Source organism: Notolepis coatsorum (genome assembly GCF_963971535.1).
Source record: "Notolepis coatsorum genome assembly, chromosome: 1".
In the NCBI taxonomy this organism is placed as follows: domain Eukaryota; kingdom Metazoa; phylum Chordata; class Actinopteri; order Aulopiformes; family Paralepididae; genus Notolepis; species Notolepis coatsorum.
In genome coordinates this window covers 26,917,697-26,932,631 of record NC_140165.1, presented here as the reverse complement: position 1 = coordinate 26,932,631, position 14,935 = coordinate 26,917,697, and the positions used below count along the sequence as shown (strand labels likewise).

At 43.2% G+C, this 14,935-nt stretch overlaps 1 protein-coding gene across 1 annotated transcript in view; it reads left to right on the top strand.

The window, feature by feature from the left end:
- The first annotated feature begins 3,625 nt into the window (after nt 1-3,625).
- LOC311238361 (integral membrane protein 2B-like) overlaps nt 3,626-14,935 on the top strand; it is a 28,884-nt gene continuing 17,574 nt past the window's right edge. The window contains exon 1 of the mRNA XM_084326394.1: nt 3,626-3,829. Coding sequence (XP_084182520.1) covers nt 3,743-3,829 — 87 coding nt within the window. The 5' untranslated portion in view covers nt 3,626-3,742. The remainder of the gene's footprint in view (nt 3,830-14,935) is intronic.

The following is a 14,935-nucleotide window of genomic DNA, read 5'->3' as shown; positions in this document are numbered from 1 at the left end:
CCCCTGTGTGTAATGATCTACTGTAGCATTAACCCAGTACAGTCATTGCTTCTTAGGTTAATACCATTCAGTCTAGGGCTGCACGATTAATCGTTTTTTAATCGAAATCGCGATTTGGAATGATGCAATTATCAAATCGCCAAGCCTGCAATTAAAAAATAAAAATTAAAATTAAAATTATTTTTTTAACCAGGAAGTCCCATTGAGATACAAGATCTCCTTTGCAAGGTAGACCTGGCCAAGATGACAGCAATAACATTTGCAATACATCACACAGCAATAAAATGTGCGATACATCACACAAGAACATAATAAATGTGCATGTATACTACATCACATGTAAACACAAAGCAGAATAGTCTACATGATACTGTAGTAAAAGTGTATAATACAGGGTAATACAGTAATTTTGCAGTTGGGACCCGACTACAGAAAGCAGCAACATTCTTCTTGTAAAAAAAATCTAAAATATGTTATAATCGCATCGCAAATCGCAATCGCAATATCTGTCAGAATAATCGCAATTAGATTATTTCCCAAAATCGTGCAGCCCTAATTCAGTCCACAAGAGCCAGCACCAAACCCCATCTACCAAACTGACACTTTGTATTACTCTATGAAAGGAACCAGCTTTGGCATTCCTAAAATGGTAATCTATTATTGTATAGATTCAACCACATTGGTCTTGTCTCACAGAGGCATCTCCGCTTTCAGCCTCTTGTGCTGTGCTCAACCGTCACATGTCTAGAAGGTGTTTGGTTCCTGGGGGTTTGGAATGGCGCTTCTACAACTGTGTAAACAACCTTATCATTAGAGAGGTTTTGCCTGAAGGTTCCTCCAGAATGTACTCTGAGAGTCCATGTAATGCATGAATTACTATTACCACAGATATTTTCAGTTTTCAGGGTTGATCTAACATTTTGATTATGAAATCTCAGTCAAGGGTACCACAGTAACATTACTGTCTATGTAAACGAGACGAAAGTTAAGTTGAAAATGGGGGACCCTGATGTAAACGAGACGAAAGTTAAGTTGTGTATGTGTGTCGTAAACGAGAGAGGGAGGGAGCGAGAGAGCCCCCCCCCCCCCCCCCCCTCATCCGCATGCGCAGTAGTGCAAATACTTGTCCAGGCCGCGTCTCTACTTTTCGTAGCTCCATTTCTGCAGACCCCTCTCTGATTGGTTGAGCCCATTTCTGCAGACCCCTCTCTGATTGGTTGAGCCCATTTCTGCAGACCCCTCTCTGATTGGCCGAGCGCGCGCATGCGCATGAGCCACGACAAGCTCCTCTAGCTTCGAAACTCCGTTAAGCTCCAGAGAGAGAGGCTGAAAACCCACAGTTCTTGGCCGACGGATGAGAGCCGAATCCCGGATCCGAGTTTTCTGATGAATACCCTAAAACATGGATGTCGCGAACGCAATTTATACGCATGGAAGTATTGATTACGCCATAACGAATCATTAAAAAAATATACCGTTAACTGGAATATGTTGTGTGTGCCTTTACACATATGTTGGATTATGTAATTGGTTTGTCATTAAAAACCAATAATAATCGCTCGCATCGCCGGCTTCGCTGACCAGAGCTCTCTCAGATTCAAAGTTTTAATTGCAGCCTGTGTGAGGATTCGCCTGTCCCTGGACCTTTTTCCTGTGTTTTCCCTGTCTACTCTCTTCACCAGCCCCCACCCTTGGACATCCTTGATCCTCTACCTTCACGCACCTGTTGGGAGTTTGCAATCACCTCGGGAGAGTACATAGGTTGCAGACTCCCCTCCAGTCCTTGTCGGGTCGTTCTGTGTTCTGCATTCTGTGTTCTGGACTCTGTGTTCGTTCTGTATCCTGTATCTATGTTCACTCTGTGTTCTTGGAGTTCTGTACGGTTACCATCCTGTACGTTACCATCTCCTGCCGCGTCTCCGGCGTGAGACGACGTGCCAGCCATCACCACCTGTCGCCGTTTGCCTGGAGTGGGACACCGTCTTCGCTCTCTAATTCTCTACGGGAGGTTTTCCAGTGTTCCCACTCCAGACGTCAAGCCGGCGCGCATCGCTCCCTATTTCCACGGGAGGATGCGTCTCTTCGCCCCGGTCCCCTGGGACCCCTGTGTTCTGCGCTGCCCGTCTGCAGCATCCGAGGAGGATCTCCGTGCCAGGCCCCGCTGTCGGGCCCCTGTTCCCGTGCCAGGCCCCCGCCGTCGGGCCCCTGTCCCCGTGCCAGGCCTCCGCCGTCTGGCCCCTGTTCCCGTGCCAGGCCTCCGCCGTCGGGCCCCTGTCCCCGTGCCAGGCCTCCGCCGTCGGAACCCTGTCCTCATCCCTGTAAGCAGCTCTGGCCCTCGCCCTGTCCAAGGCCTTAACCCTGTTCTCTGTCCCTGTCTCCAGCCCGCCTCTCCGGGCCTCTGTCCCTGTCCCCCTCTCCAGTGCCCCTGGTCCTGACACTTAGCCCTGGTCCTTAGCCCTGGCCCTTAGCCTTAGTCCCTTAGCCTGTTCGCCTCTTAAAGGCACAGTGCCGCATTTTCCATATTTCCTTGACTCTAGTGTTTTTGTGTTCTCCCTTAAAGGGACTGTGCCGCTTTTTGTTTTGTAATAAATAAATGCCCTGTTTTGGCTTACTCTCATACCGGTCTTGTGTTGTGCGATTGGGGTCGGTTACAAACCATAACAGCCTGGAACATACATGTTTCGGAACCAATGTGTAACTAGACAGTTACAATATAACATTTATATTAATTAACCCAGTTAATGCCTTAAGAGTAAGAGTCTGGTGGTCAATGTCACCTCGGATTGCTACGGAAATGTTGTGTCTTACTAATAATAACTAATTCCTTGGTCAATAGAAGTCTCTGTGATACTTTCTGAATATGATTTGGGAACATCAAATGGGCAGGGTTATAATAGAAGAAAGACAGTGTAAACAATATAATTAACTCTGAATATAATGAGGAAAAATAAACAGGATACACAACAAGGTGCATGAGATGAGGTTATATGTAGAACATGGTACAGTAAGTGGGGAGTGCGTCATGGTACAGTTACAGTAAGTGGGGAGTGTAAACACTAAACAGTGATCTAAACAGTTTCTGACAGCTGGGCTGTGTTGAACTTGTCAAGTGAAATAACGTTATGTGAATAAACCGCAAAATAACATAACGTGTTATAATAATATAATGTTATATAACGTTACAATGTACAGTTTCTGACAGCTGGCTGTGTTGTGAAATGTGCATAACATTATGAATAAACCGCGAAGTCACGCGAAATAACGTTATACGCGAATCTGGTAGTACATTTCTTTTTATCTTCTTGATATGATAACATTACATCCGCCTTTTACCGCGTGACGAGCTAAACCAATCAGAGAGGGACTTCGCTCAACCAATCAGAGAGGGGCTTCGCTCAAATGGGCTCAACCAATCAGAGAGGGGTCTGCGGAAATGGAGCTACGAAAAGTAGAGATGCGTCCAGGCCACTAATACTTGTCTACGCCACGAAGCCCCGCCTCAAACCCATCCACGCCTGGTCTCTGCAGATATCCCCTACTCTCTGGCTCTGCAGATATATGCTATTGTGCGGCTCTGCAGATATACCCTACTCCCTCTACGACGTGATCTACCCAGTGAACCACGTGACCCGCCAAAGGTTGTGTTTATCTGCGTCACTGTAATCAGACACTGTCCAAAGGGGGATCTGGTCGCAACAACTGTGATATAACGCCCCGAGGAGATACATTCCGATTAAACACAATGGTGAAAGTCACATTTAACTCGTCGTTCGGTCAAAAGGAGCCGAGTAAGCCATGCACAGACGAGGCTCTCATCCCTACAGAAACGGTGAGTTTTTTTTTGTCAAACTGCTTTTTTGCATCGGACGGATAGGCTACGTGTGAATGTTACAATGATGCACGGAAAGTCCCGTAACCAAGTAACGAAACAAGTGTTAACAACAATAATAATACGTTCTCGCGGACGTCGTGCACCGATTCTTTAAAAAGGATTCCCTCGTTTGTTACCGAGGCCCGACTCATAACATCGGACTTTTACCCTTGTCTCATGCGACGTTCGTTTATGGTCGGAGGTGGGAAGTTGGAAGTGGGGGAAACCTACTTTCTCTCTCGAGCTGCAAGTCGGAAAAACATGGACGCTCACGCTAAACGTTTGTGACGTTTTTCTTACTACAACAACACAAAGACAGTTTACAACTATGTACGATGCAAATGTACTTAATAATAATAATATACGCATAGAACGACTAATAACAACAACATTAACATGTTTTCTTATTGTATAAATGTACACACTCCCTGGTGGTCTAGTCGTGGTTAGGATTCGGCGCTCTCACCGCCGCGGCCCGGGTTCGATCCCCGGTCAGGGAACACGTATTTTTTTTATGATGAATTGAAAATGGGGGACCCTGATCATGATGTAAACAAGACGAAAGTCTTTTTCTGGTCTGCAGCATCCCCGTAGCAATTGTATTTATTGAGCTGTACTGTGCCCATTCTGCAACCTGTTAATAAAGTTTTCAAACAGTCAGTCAAGTTTCTAGTTTCTTTATTAGTTGTCATACAGAAGTACAGAATACTTTTATACAAAATGCTTCTTTCTGTTACGCTCCAGAGAATGTGCTAGACAAGAGGATAAGTATAAAATAAGTATAGCAAGTATAAAACAGAAGTCACGTATGTAGACACAAGTGTTCAGTATGTACATATGTACAATGTTCAATGCAGATGTAATGGAGGTACCGCAGTCTATCCACAGTCACGAGGTACAAGTCGTGAAGTGGCTGTGGATGTTAAGCGGTACTGCAAGTAAACTCACTCCCCAGAGGCATCCAGACCCCCGGAAGTGAATTCACTTCTTGCTTAGTGGTCTGTGATGCCGCCCGCGATGCGGGCGTCCGGGGTTCAACTCCCACTCAGGGCGATCCCTTAACAGGGGTCGAATCGACTAAAAAACACAACGCAGACAAGATCACACCGGCTACATGTGGTGCCGTGACCCGGATGCCCTGGGTGGAGTGAGTTTAGGGGGGTGAGTGTAACGGAGGTACCGCAGTCTATCCACAGTCACGAGGTACAAGTCGTGAAGTGGCTGTGGATGTTAAGCGGTACTGCAAGTAAACTCACTCCCCAGAGGCATCCAGACCCGGAAGCAAGAAGTGAATTCACTTCTTGCTTAGTGGTCTGTGATGCTGCCCACGACGCGGGCGTCCGGGGTTCAACTCCCACTCAGGGCGATCCCTTAACAGGGGTCGAATCGACTAAAAAAACACAACGCAGACAAGATCACACCGGCTACACAGAGTAGAAGTAGAGTAACCATACATTATACTATATAGTGCAAAGCAGAAATGGGATGAGGTACAATTTACAGTAAGGTGTACTGAGGTATGGGTTGTAGTGCAAATTCTTTGCCAATAAATATAAAGTGTGTTTAGGTGTCTAAAGTGTGTAGAGTGGGTGCTGCAGTGAGTTGTTTGTTTAAAGTGAGTGTGTGTCATATCATATCAGACAAGAAACAAAACAAACATTAATGTGGGTGGCCATGTTGAGATTACGTCAAATGACGCTGAGGCTTGAACTGGGGGGAGGGGGGGGGGGGTTGAGAAATCACACCCGAGTTTGATAGGAACCCCGAGATGCGCCGTTTTATTAGACTGTTCTCCTAATAGGAAGTCGGAATTTCCGACCTCACAAGTTGTAATGGAATGCAGCATCGCCCTCGTCTTCCTGCACAGGGACAGGAGGACCGCGACCAGACGCCATTATTGTATATGAGCTTGTTCGTTGTTTCCCCTCTATTTGGAAAACGATACGGTTGTTTTATAAGAAGTCTGCAGTGCTTTTTCTACAAGTTTGCAAATTCAGTCAAAACACATCGAGCTGCAATATTTGCAAAATGGCTGACTGACGCGCTGAACAGAAACAAGGCACTATCAGTGTGTGTGTGTGTTGCCCACATGACTTGGCTACAGTCGACTGATAAGCAGCTGGCCCGTGTTAGGTCTGCGATACAGCGAACACACGTCAAGAACACATCAGCCTTGTATATTAATAAGGCATGAATAAAAGGTAGAAACTGTGAAGCCGTCAAACGGAAACCTCTGGAAAAAGAACCCCGCTTGATATTGCGCTTAGTTTATATATATATATTTCTTGGTCTGATGTATTGGGGTTGGAGTTTAGCATTTCTCCAGACCTCTCTTGGCTGCAGAGCCTGAGGTGTGGTCAGCAGTAGCAACTCCTCCTTCATCCACACTCAACTCCAACAAACAAAATGTAAACAAAGTGCAATACCAAGCAGTGCTCTTTTACCTAGAGGTCTCTGTTTGACGGCATTTAGGCTTGGGCAATATTGAAATCCCCCCTACTAACTATTTTGCTTTTAAGTAAAACAACAATGATATTATAGTCTACAAATGCTTAAATGACTCGTATGTTGCACCTTTCCGGGAGTTTTATTGTTGTTGCTAGCTTGACAGCCCTTTACTACAGAGAGCTAATGTTACAATCTCGGAAGATTCAATCATTTTGATTCCACCTTCCAATCAGAATTGATAAGGTGAGCGGTGATGGACATATAGTGATGTAAAATAACACTTGACCACATGTCTCTGGTCAGTGCATAGAACTATCCTACATGTCTGGTCAGTGTATAGAACTATCCTACATGTCTGGTCAGTGTAGAACTATCCTACATGTCTGGTCAGTGTATAGAACTATCCTACATGTCTGGTCAGTGCATAGAACTATCCTACATCTCTGGTCAGTGTATAGAACTGTCCTACATGTCTGGTCAGTGTAGAACTATCCTACATGTCTGGTCAGTGTATAGAACTATCCTACATGTCTGGTCAGTGCATAGAACTATCCTACATGTCTGGTCAGTGTATAGAACTATCCTACATCTCTGGTCAGTGTATATAACTGTCCTACATGTCTGGTCAGTGTAGAACTATCCTACATGTCTGGTCAGTGCATAGAACTATCCTACATGTCTGGTCAGTGTAGAACTATCCTACATGTCTGGTCAGTGTATAGAACTATCCTACATGTCTGGTCAGTGTAGAACTATCCTACATGTCTGGTCGGTGTATAGAACTATCCTACATGTCTGGTCAGTGCATAGAACTATCCTACATGTCTGGTCAGTGTATAGAACTATCCTACATGTCTGGTCAGTGCATAGAACTATCCTACATGTCTGGTCAGTGCATAGAACTATCCTACATGTCTGGTCAGTGTATAGAACTATCCTACATGTCTGGTCAGTGCATAGAACTATCCTACATGTCTGGTCAGTGCATAGAACTATCCTACATCTCTGGTCAGTGTATAGAACTGTCCTACATGTCTGGTCAGTGTAGAACTATCCTACATGTCTGGTCAGTGTATAGAACTATCCTACATGTCTGGTCAGTGCATAGAACTATCCTACATGTCTGGTCAGTGCATAGAACTATCCTACATCTCTGGTCAGTGTATAGAACTGTCCTACATGTCTGGTCAGTGTAGAACTATCCTACATGTCTGGTCAGTGCATAGAACTATCCTACATCTCTGGTCAGTGTATAGAACTGTCCTACATGTCTGGTCAGTGTAGAACTGTCCTACATGTCTGGTCAGTGTATAGAACTATCCTACATGTCTGGTCAGTGTATAGAACTATCCTACATGTCTGGTCAGTGTATAGAACTATCCCTGTCAGGAACGATGTAACGTTATCTGCGGCTTGGTAAATCGAATCCAGTGTCTTGTGTTTGCTTAAAGGAACACGCCAACCTTTTGGGAAATTAGCTTATTTGCCGTATTCCCCAGAGTCAGACAAGAAGATTAGGTAGGTATCCCTCATCTCTGTACGTGCAGTACAGTGAGAGACTCAGCGTGCTTGCCAGCTTACACGTTATGACTGGAAATGGATACAGACCATTAGCTTACTGTCAAAAATAACAAAATACACTTTCCAACAACTCAAACTGTCTTATTTACATGTTGTGACGTGTGTATTTACAATGTGTTGAAATAACAATATAATACGGGCAGGGGAGGAAACTAACTTTTTGGCTTACCAGCCAACTGGCGAGGATATGATTTTTTTTTTTTTACCAGCCAAACCGATTTTTTGCCAGCCATAAATAAATCGCTAATTGTGATAATTACTTCTTTGTATGTCTTCGTCTAAATTGATTTTCAATCATAGTAATAATCACACCGTGTCTCTACTCTTTAAAATATTATAAGTGTCTCTACTCTTCACAATATTAGCATAAAACATATATTAATCACACCGTCTCTACTCTTCAAAATATTAGGATATCACATATTAACATGAAAGAGGGAACTATTCTGGACTGGGTTGGGCTGAACTGGGCAGTGAAAGATGCTGGGTTGGGCAGGGAAAGTTGGGCTGGTCTAGGTTGGACTGGGCAGTGAAAGAACCAAGCATTTCACTGTAATGTAATAGCTAAATAAAACAACTTGAACTTGACTTGTTACATTTGGACTCTGGTTGGATGCCAAACGTATTCTGGTTAGTGTTGTCACGATACTGGAATTTCGAACTTCGATACGATACCTTGAAAAGTATCGATATTCGATACCATTTTCGATACCACAGGGAAAAAGGTTCAATATTTTTTTTTTTATATATATATAAATGTTGCTTTTGTTGCTGGTTGATTCTCCTCAGCTTCTCTCTGGTACTATAAGAGAAGATAAATATAACACTTTTAAAACCCTTTGTTTATCTTTAGATCACACATTTACAAATAACTGTTCATCTCACTTCAATAATTTTTATTGCAGAACATGGTATTTTCTCAAGCAGACAGATGTAAACACTGTAATCTGTGTTGCATGTACCTGACAAACTGAACTGTTTGTATTACAGTCATATTCAGACTTAACTGAATGCACATGCGTGTGTGTGGACTACTGTACTGTATTTTTGACAACACTAATTCTGGTTGTACTTGTGCTGTACGATGACAATACATTGGAATCGAATCTCATGACAACGCTAGGGGTTCAGCAGGTGTATTCTGAATGACAAGTATGACAACATCACCGTTGTGAAGGGCATATGGGCGAGTGGTGATATGGGGGGAAACCCGGTAATAATTCGGTAATAATAAAATGTTACTCTGCTGCATTTAAGCAAAGCCGCTCAGTATAGTCGTCCACTATGTTGAACGTGCGTTATGGTTAGGGATGGGTACCTTTCACATTTGAACCGGTACCGGTACCTGTGAATCGATACCGGTACCCAACGGTACCTTTTTTCGGTACTTTAGAAAAAAAAAAAAAAAAATTGATAAATTTTTTTTTTTTACTTTTTTCTTTTCATGTCAACGTTCACACGCACAATATATGCTTACCTAGGATTTGACTTGATTCAACAACAAAGCAGTCGGAGCAATGACGAGCCGAAAACTGTCGAAATTTAATTTACCTACCTCAGTCGTAAAAAAAAATCCAAACTTCAAATAACTACAATTTCGACAGTTTTCGGCTTGTCATTGCTCTGACTGCTTTGTTGTTGAATCAAGTCAAATCCTAGGTAAGCATATATTGTGCGTGTGAACGTTGACATGAAAAGAGAAAAGTAAAAAAGTTAAAAAAATTTTTTTTTTTTTTTTTTTTTTTTTTTTTTTTCCGGTTTCTCACTTGATTCGATACTCGGTAGTACCGACGTGTTTCGGTTCGGTACCTCAAAAGTACCGAATTCGGTACCCATCCCTAGTTATGGTAGCTTGTTACATGCTAGGTAGCTAGCCGGCTAATGCTGGTTGACTTGAGTGAGCCTCATGCCCACTTGTCATTCTCATCCGACTCGAAGGAGTAATCTGTCACAGTACCAACGCATGAAAAAGGACACACACTTGATCTCGTTCTGTCATTTGGGCTATCTGTCAATATAATTGACATATGTGCTGCTGCTTTTTCTGACCACTCACCTATTGTTTTCTCCATTAAAATCCCCTGCTCTGCTATTTCCCCTCATGTACCTACAAAACAATCCCGCACGTTTACCTCTGACACTACTGCCCACTTTTCTGAAGCCTTCTCCAGCTCCCCAATTTGTGTCCTAAATGCAAACAGTGTCCCAAATATCGATGACTATCTCTCCATGTTCAATGAGTCATGCACCGATATTTTAAATACTGTAGCACCTTTTAAAACTAAACGCATAAAACCCCTCCCCACACCCTGGCTAAATGAATCCACGCGTACTCTCAGATGTGCATGTAGACGTGCCGAGAGGAAGTGGAGGAAGGACAGGTTGCATGTATCCCTCCAAATCCTACATAGCGCTCTGTCCATCTACCAAACGGCTGTCAAAACTGCAAAAACAGCTTACATTTCCAACTTAGTCATAGCAAATTCAAACAAACCCCAGGCCCTGTTCAAAGTCCTAAACTCCCTCACCAACCCCTGTGCCACCCCCTCTATTGTACCTTCATTAGCCCTATGCGAAGGCTTCCAACACTTCTTCATCAGCAAAGTCTCTGCCCTTAGATCTCTCTCCCCCTTGCCCCCCTTGTCCCCCCTACCCCCCCTCCTCCCCCCCCACCCACTGCCTGCTGTTTTTGACCAGTTTGCCCCGGTCTCCCTCTCCTCCCTCTCTGATGCCATTAAACACCTGCGACCAACAAATTGCCCCTCAGACGCACTCCCCTCACGCATTCTAAAGGAATTACCTGACCCTGTCCTCCTCACATTACTACCACTACTAAACGCTTGCCTCAGCACTGGATGTGTCCCGGCTGCCTTTAACCCTTAGGGGTCACGCTGGAGCTTTGAACCCGTCGGCGGACAACAAAAGAAATTAGAATCCCTCTTAAATGCTCAAAAAGGACATCTTTTCAGAAATCGATAAAAATAGAAAAATTGCCATTTCTAGTGCTTTGACATGTAAGGTATACGTCCCCCAACTTGCTAAACCTAATACGAATTGTAAATACGTTTAATTCTTGCTAGATGGCATGATTGTAATAATCTCCATTTGCGATAAGAACTACAATCGCGTCACGAAACGCACATACATGGACGCGCGCACACACACAATAGCGGCGTGTGCGCTGTGAATAGGTGTTACACTTACACCCCCGCAGAGGCGTGAGACTGGTATCAGAGCCTACCCCCCCATCCAAATTCTAAACATAATAATGTATGAATTATCTGTTGCAATAATATCCACGGGACTCGACTTTTTGCAGTCGTTTCTCCTCTCCTGCGTGAGGAGTCTGAGGACATTCGCGGACATTCTCTCAGATAAAAAAAAAAAGCTTACATACACATACACACACTCTCGCTCTCTCTCAATTCAAATGGGCTTTATTTAACATTAACTACTGTATGGCAGAGTGCGTCTGTGTATACGAGGTATGAATGATCACTGGCTGCTGTGTGACGAGTTTGCTCATCCGCGCTGTCGCGCTATATAAATCCAAGTCATTATTATTATTATTATTAAACACGGACCGCTTTAGTTGACAAAATTACATACATTTCGGGTCATTTCATAATAGCAGTGTGGACCAGCTCTGTAACCAGCTCTGTAACAAGTACAACGCATCTCGCTAGTTGACAGCTTACGCATGCACCCGCGCTGTAGTAAACACGGTGCTTTAGTTGACAGCGTTCGATGCGCTTTGTGAAGGAAAGATGACGTCGCCTCTCTCTCTCTCTCTCTCTCTCTCTCTCTCTCTCTGTCTGTCTGTCTGTCTGTCTGTCTGTCTGTCTGTCTGTCTGTCTGTCTGTCTGTCTGTCTGTCTGTCTGTCTGTCTGTCTGTCTGAGAACCCAGGTTGCTTTCTAACCTATATATATCTCTCTCCCTCTCTCTCTATCTATATCTCCCTATCTCCCTCTCTCTCCCTCCATCTCTCCTCTGTATCTCCCTCTCTGAGACTACTCCCGGTCTGAGTCATGTAAATCACAAATCATGTAAAACCCAGATTCGGCTCAAACAAGGGACTAAACACGTTTCGCAATTATGCCACAACAATGTGGAACGCCCTACCCAAAGCTGTAAAGGAATGTAAATCACTACCCACCTTCAAAAACACTCTCAAAGAACACCTACGGGAGACTGCAATTCAAAACTGGCCCCTACAAATGTCCTAACCCAGTTGTACAATAAAGACCAAGCATGGCTATTCCAATGTACAGCCCCACCCAACCCCACCCCACCTACCCAACCTCCTCCAATGTACAGTTTCCATGTCAAATGTATGTCAGTACTCCAATGTACAGTGTCCCCCCCCCCCCTACCCAACCCCCCCACCTCCAATGTACAGCCCCACCCCACCTACCCAACCTCCCCCAATGCACAGTTTCTATGGCAAATTTGTAATGACTGTACCAGAATGTTTGATAGGACATTGATTGAAAACTATCGTCTCAAATTTGACAATTGATGGCTTATTTTGAAGGTATGAATCTGTAATTTTATATTATGTAACAAAAAAAGGGGGAAATTCTCAGGAGGAGGAGCTATTTAGGTTAGACTATTTGTTGGGGTGTTGCTAATTGGGCAATTCAGTTAATTCTCCTCAGATCATTCATGATGGAACATAACGTGATGAAATCATGATATTGTGATACACAATTATATCTGAATTGGTAATAACAAGCACATAACTCGCATTTCTCAAAATATCTGATATATTGGAGGCTGTCGTGTCACAAGTGTTAATAATCTGGTAGATCCTGATGCCCATTTGGCCCAGTGCAGTTTCTAACAACCCACATGTCTGTTTCCATCAAGGCAGCCTACCTTCTGTAAGAGAATCGGCTGGGTTTTCATGGAAAAGCCATCCATTCTGGCTGCTCAGTCCTGATCCAGCTATAAAGACCACAACATATCTAAAGGCTCACTGTGCATTACACCTCATAGTCCACTGTCCATGTGCCTGACATTTAAGGTGTGTATGTGTGTGTGTTTTGTGTGTGTGTGTGTGTGTGTGTGTGTGTGTGTGTGTGTGTGTGTGTGTGTGTGTGTGTGTGTGTGTGTGTGTGTGTGTGTGTGTGTGTGTGTGTGTGTGTGTGTGTGTGTGTGTGTGTGTGTGTGTGTGTGTGTGTGTGTGTGTGTGTGTGTGTGTGTGTGTGTGTGTGTGTGTGTGTGTGTGTGTGTGTGTGTGTGTGTGTGTGTGTGTGTGTGTGTGTGTGTGTGTGTGTGTGTGTTTTCAAAATATATATCATTTGAATATTCATATAATATGTACACTTAAGTAAACACATTTAGATGGTAAATCAGACTACAGCTTTGCTATTATGGAACGAAATGTAAAATATTGTAATGTAATATATCAACAAGCTTAACAAAATAACTAATACTGTCTCATTCGCTAAATGCATCATGTAAAAGAGTTCAGTTTTATCAAAAGCCTTCTCACTATCTTTTTTTACCCCAGGAGGTGAAGAAATTCAAGCTATTGCGATGCTATAGCAATATAATAGTGCTAGCAATTGTTTTATCATTATAATACTTTTTAAACCGATGTAATACAGTTCTTAGCATAGCTATTGTGTTATTTTGTTAGATGATAGTTTACTTTCTCAGAAATCTAACATTAGCTACTAGCTAGGCTTAGTCTATTCAAAATCATTAGATGTCTGTGGGGGGCGTATTACCCCAAAACAGGAGAGGCATCTTCCCTCAAAGGTCCTATTCTTACACTTTCATGGATGACAGTATGTCGGTTAGTATGTTGGGAGTTGGATGTGTGTCTGAAATCTTATACACCAGAAGGTCTTACAAGAGGGTACTACCAAAGTCTGTCTAGAGAGAAGATGGTTCACTCTGCTTCATTGTTGATAACAGGGACTAACAAGATGAACAAGATCTGTGCCCTATCTCTTTGAATGGGGAGTACTCCATATTTAGTGATAGAAAAATGCCTTTTCCCCCAAAGTAGACCAGCTTCTATGCATGCGCCACCTTCCTTGTGTGATATTCTATTCCAGTTGTCTTTGGTCTTGTTTTCTCTGGTTATGATCATGTTATTAGTGTGTGTGTGTAAAAAAACTAATAATATAATTATTATAAATGTCGCTCTCTCTCTCTCTCTCTCTCTCTTGAAATCTACAGTTACACATTTAGTATGTATTTAGTGAGGTAAATGAGTACAAGACATGTTTCACAGACACACACACACACATACACACACACACATACACAGACAGACAGACACACACACACATTTACATTTACACATTTACACATTACATTTACATCTAGTCTAGTTTGCTTATTTTTTTTTGATATGGTACAGTACTGTAGATACAGACACAGACACACACACACACACACAGAAACACACACAGGCTAGGCCTCCTGCTGGGTCCATTCACTGGAATAACAAAGGAATGACTGGGCCTTTGCTCAGGTGTGAAATGGTGCTAGTGACAATGATCACATTGAATTCTGGGAGTGTAGTTCTCTCATCAGATATCTGAATGAACTTGGATCTAGTTCAAAGTCCTATACTGAAAAGGTGTTAGGATTTTACCAGAATGTTTGATAGGACATTGATTGAAAACTATCGTCTCAAATTTGACAATTGATGGCTTATTTTGAAGGTATGAATCTGTAATTTTATATTATGTAACAAAAAAAAAGGGGGAAATTCTCAGGAGGAGGAGCTATTTAGGTTAGACTTCTAAGGGTTAAGCACGCTGTGGTCCAGCCCCGGATAAAGAAGCCCAACCTCGATCCCTCTGTCTTCGCCAATTTTAGACCCATCTCACAACTACCATTCTTATCAAAAATCCTGGAGCGCATAGTCTACATACAGTTACAATCATTCCTTGAACACAACAACATCCATGACAAATTCCAATCTGGCTTCAAACCACGACACAGCACTGAAACTGCTCTCCTCCGTGTCTTAAATGACCTGATTACAGCTGCTGATGCAGGAAACTCATCCC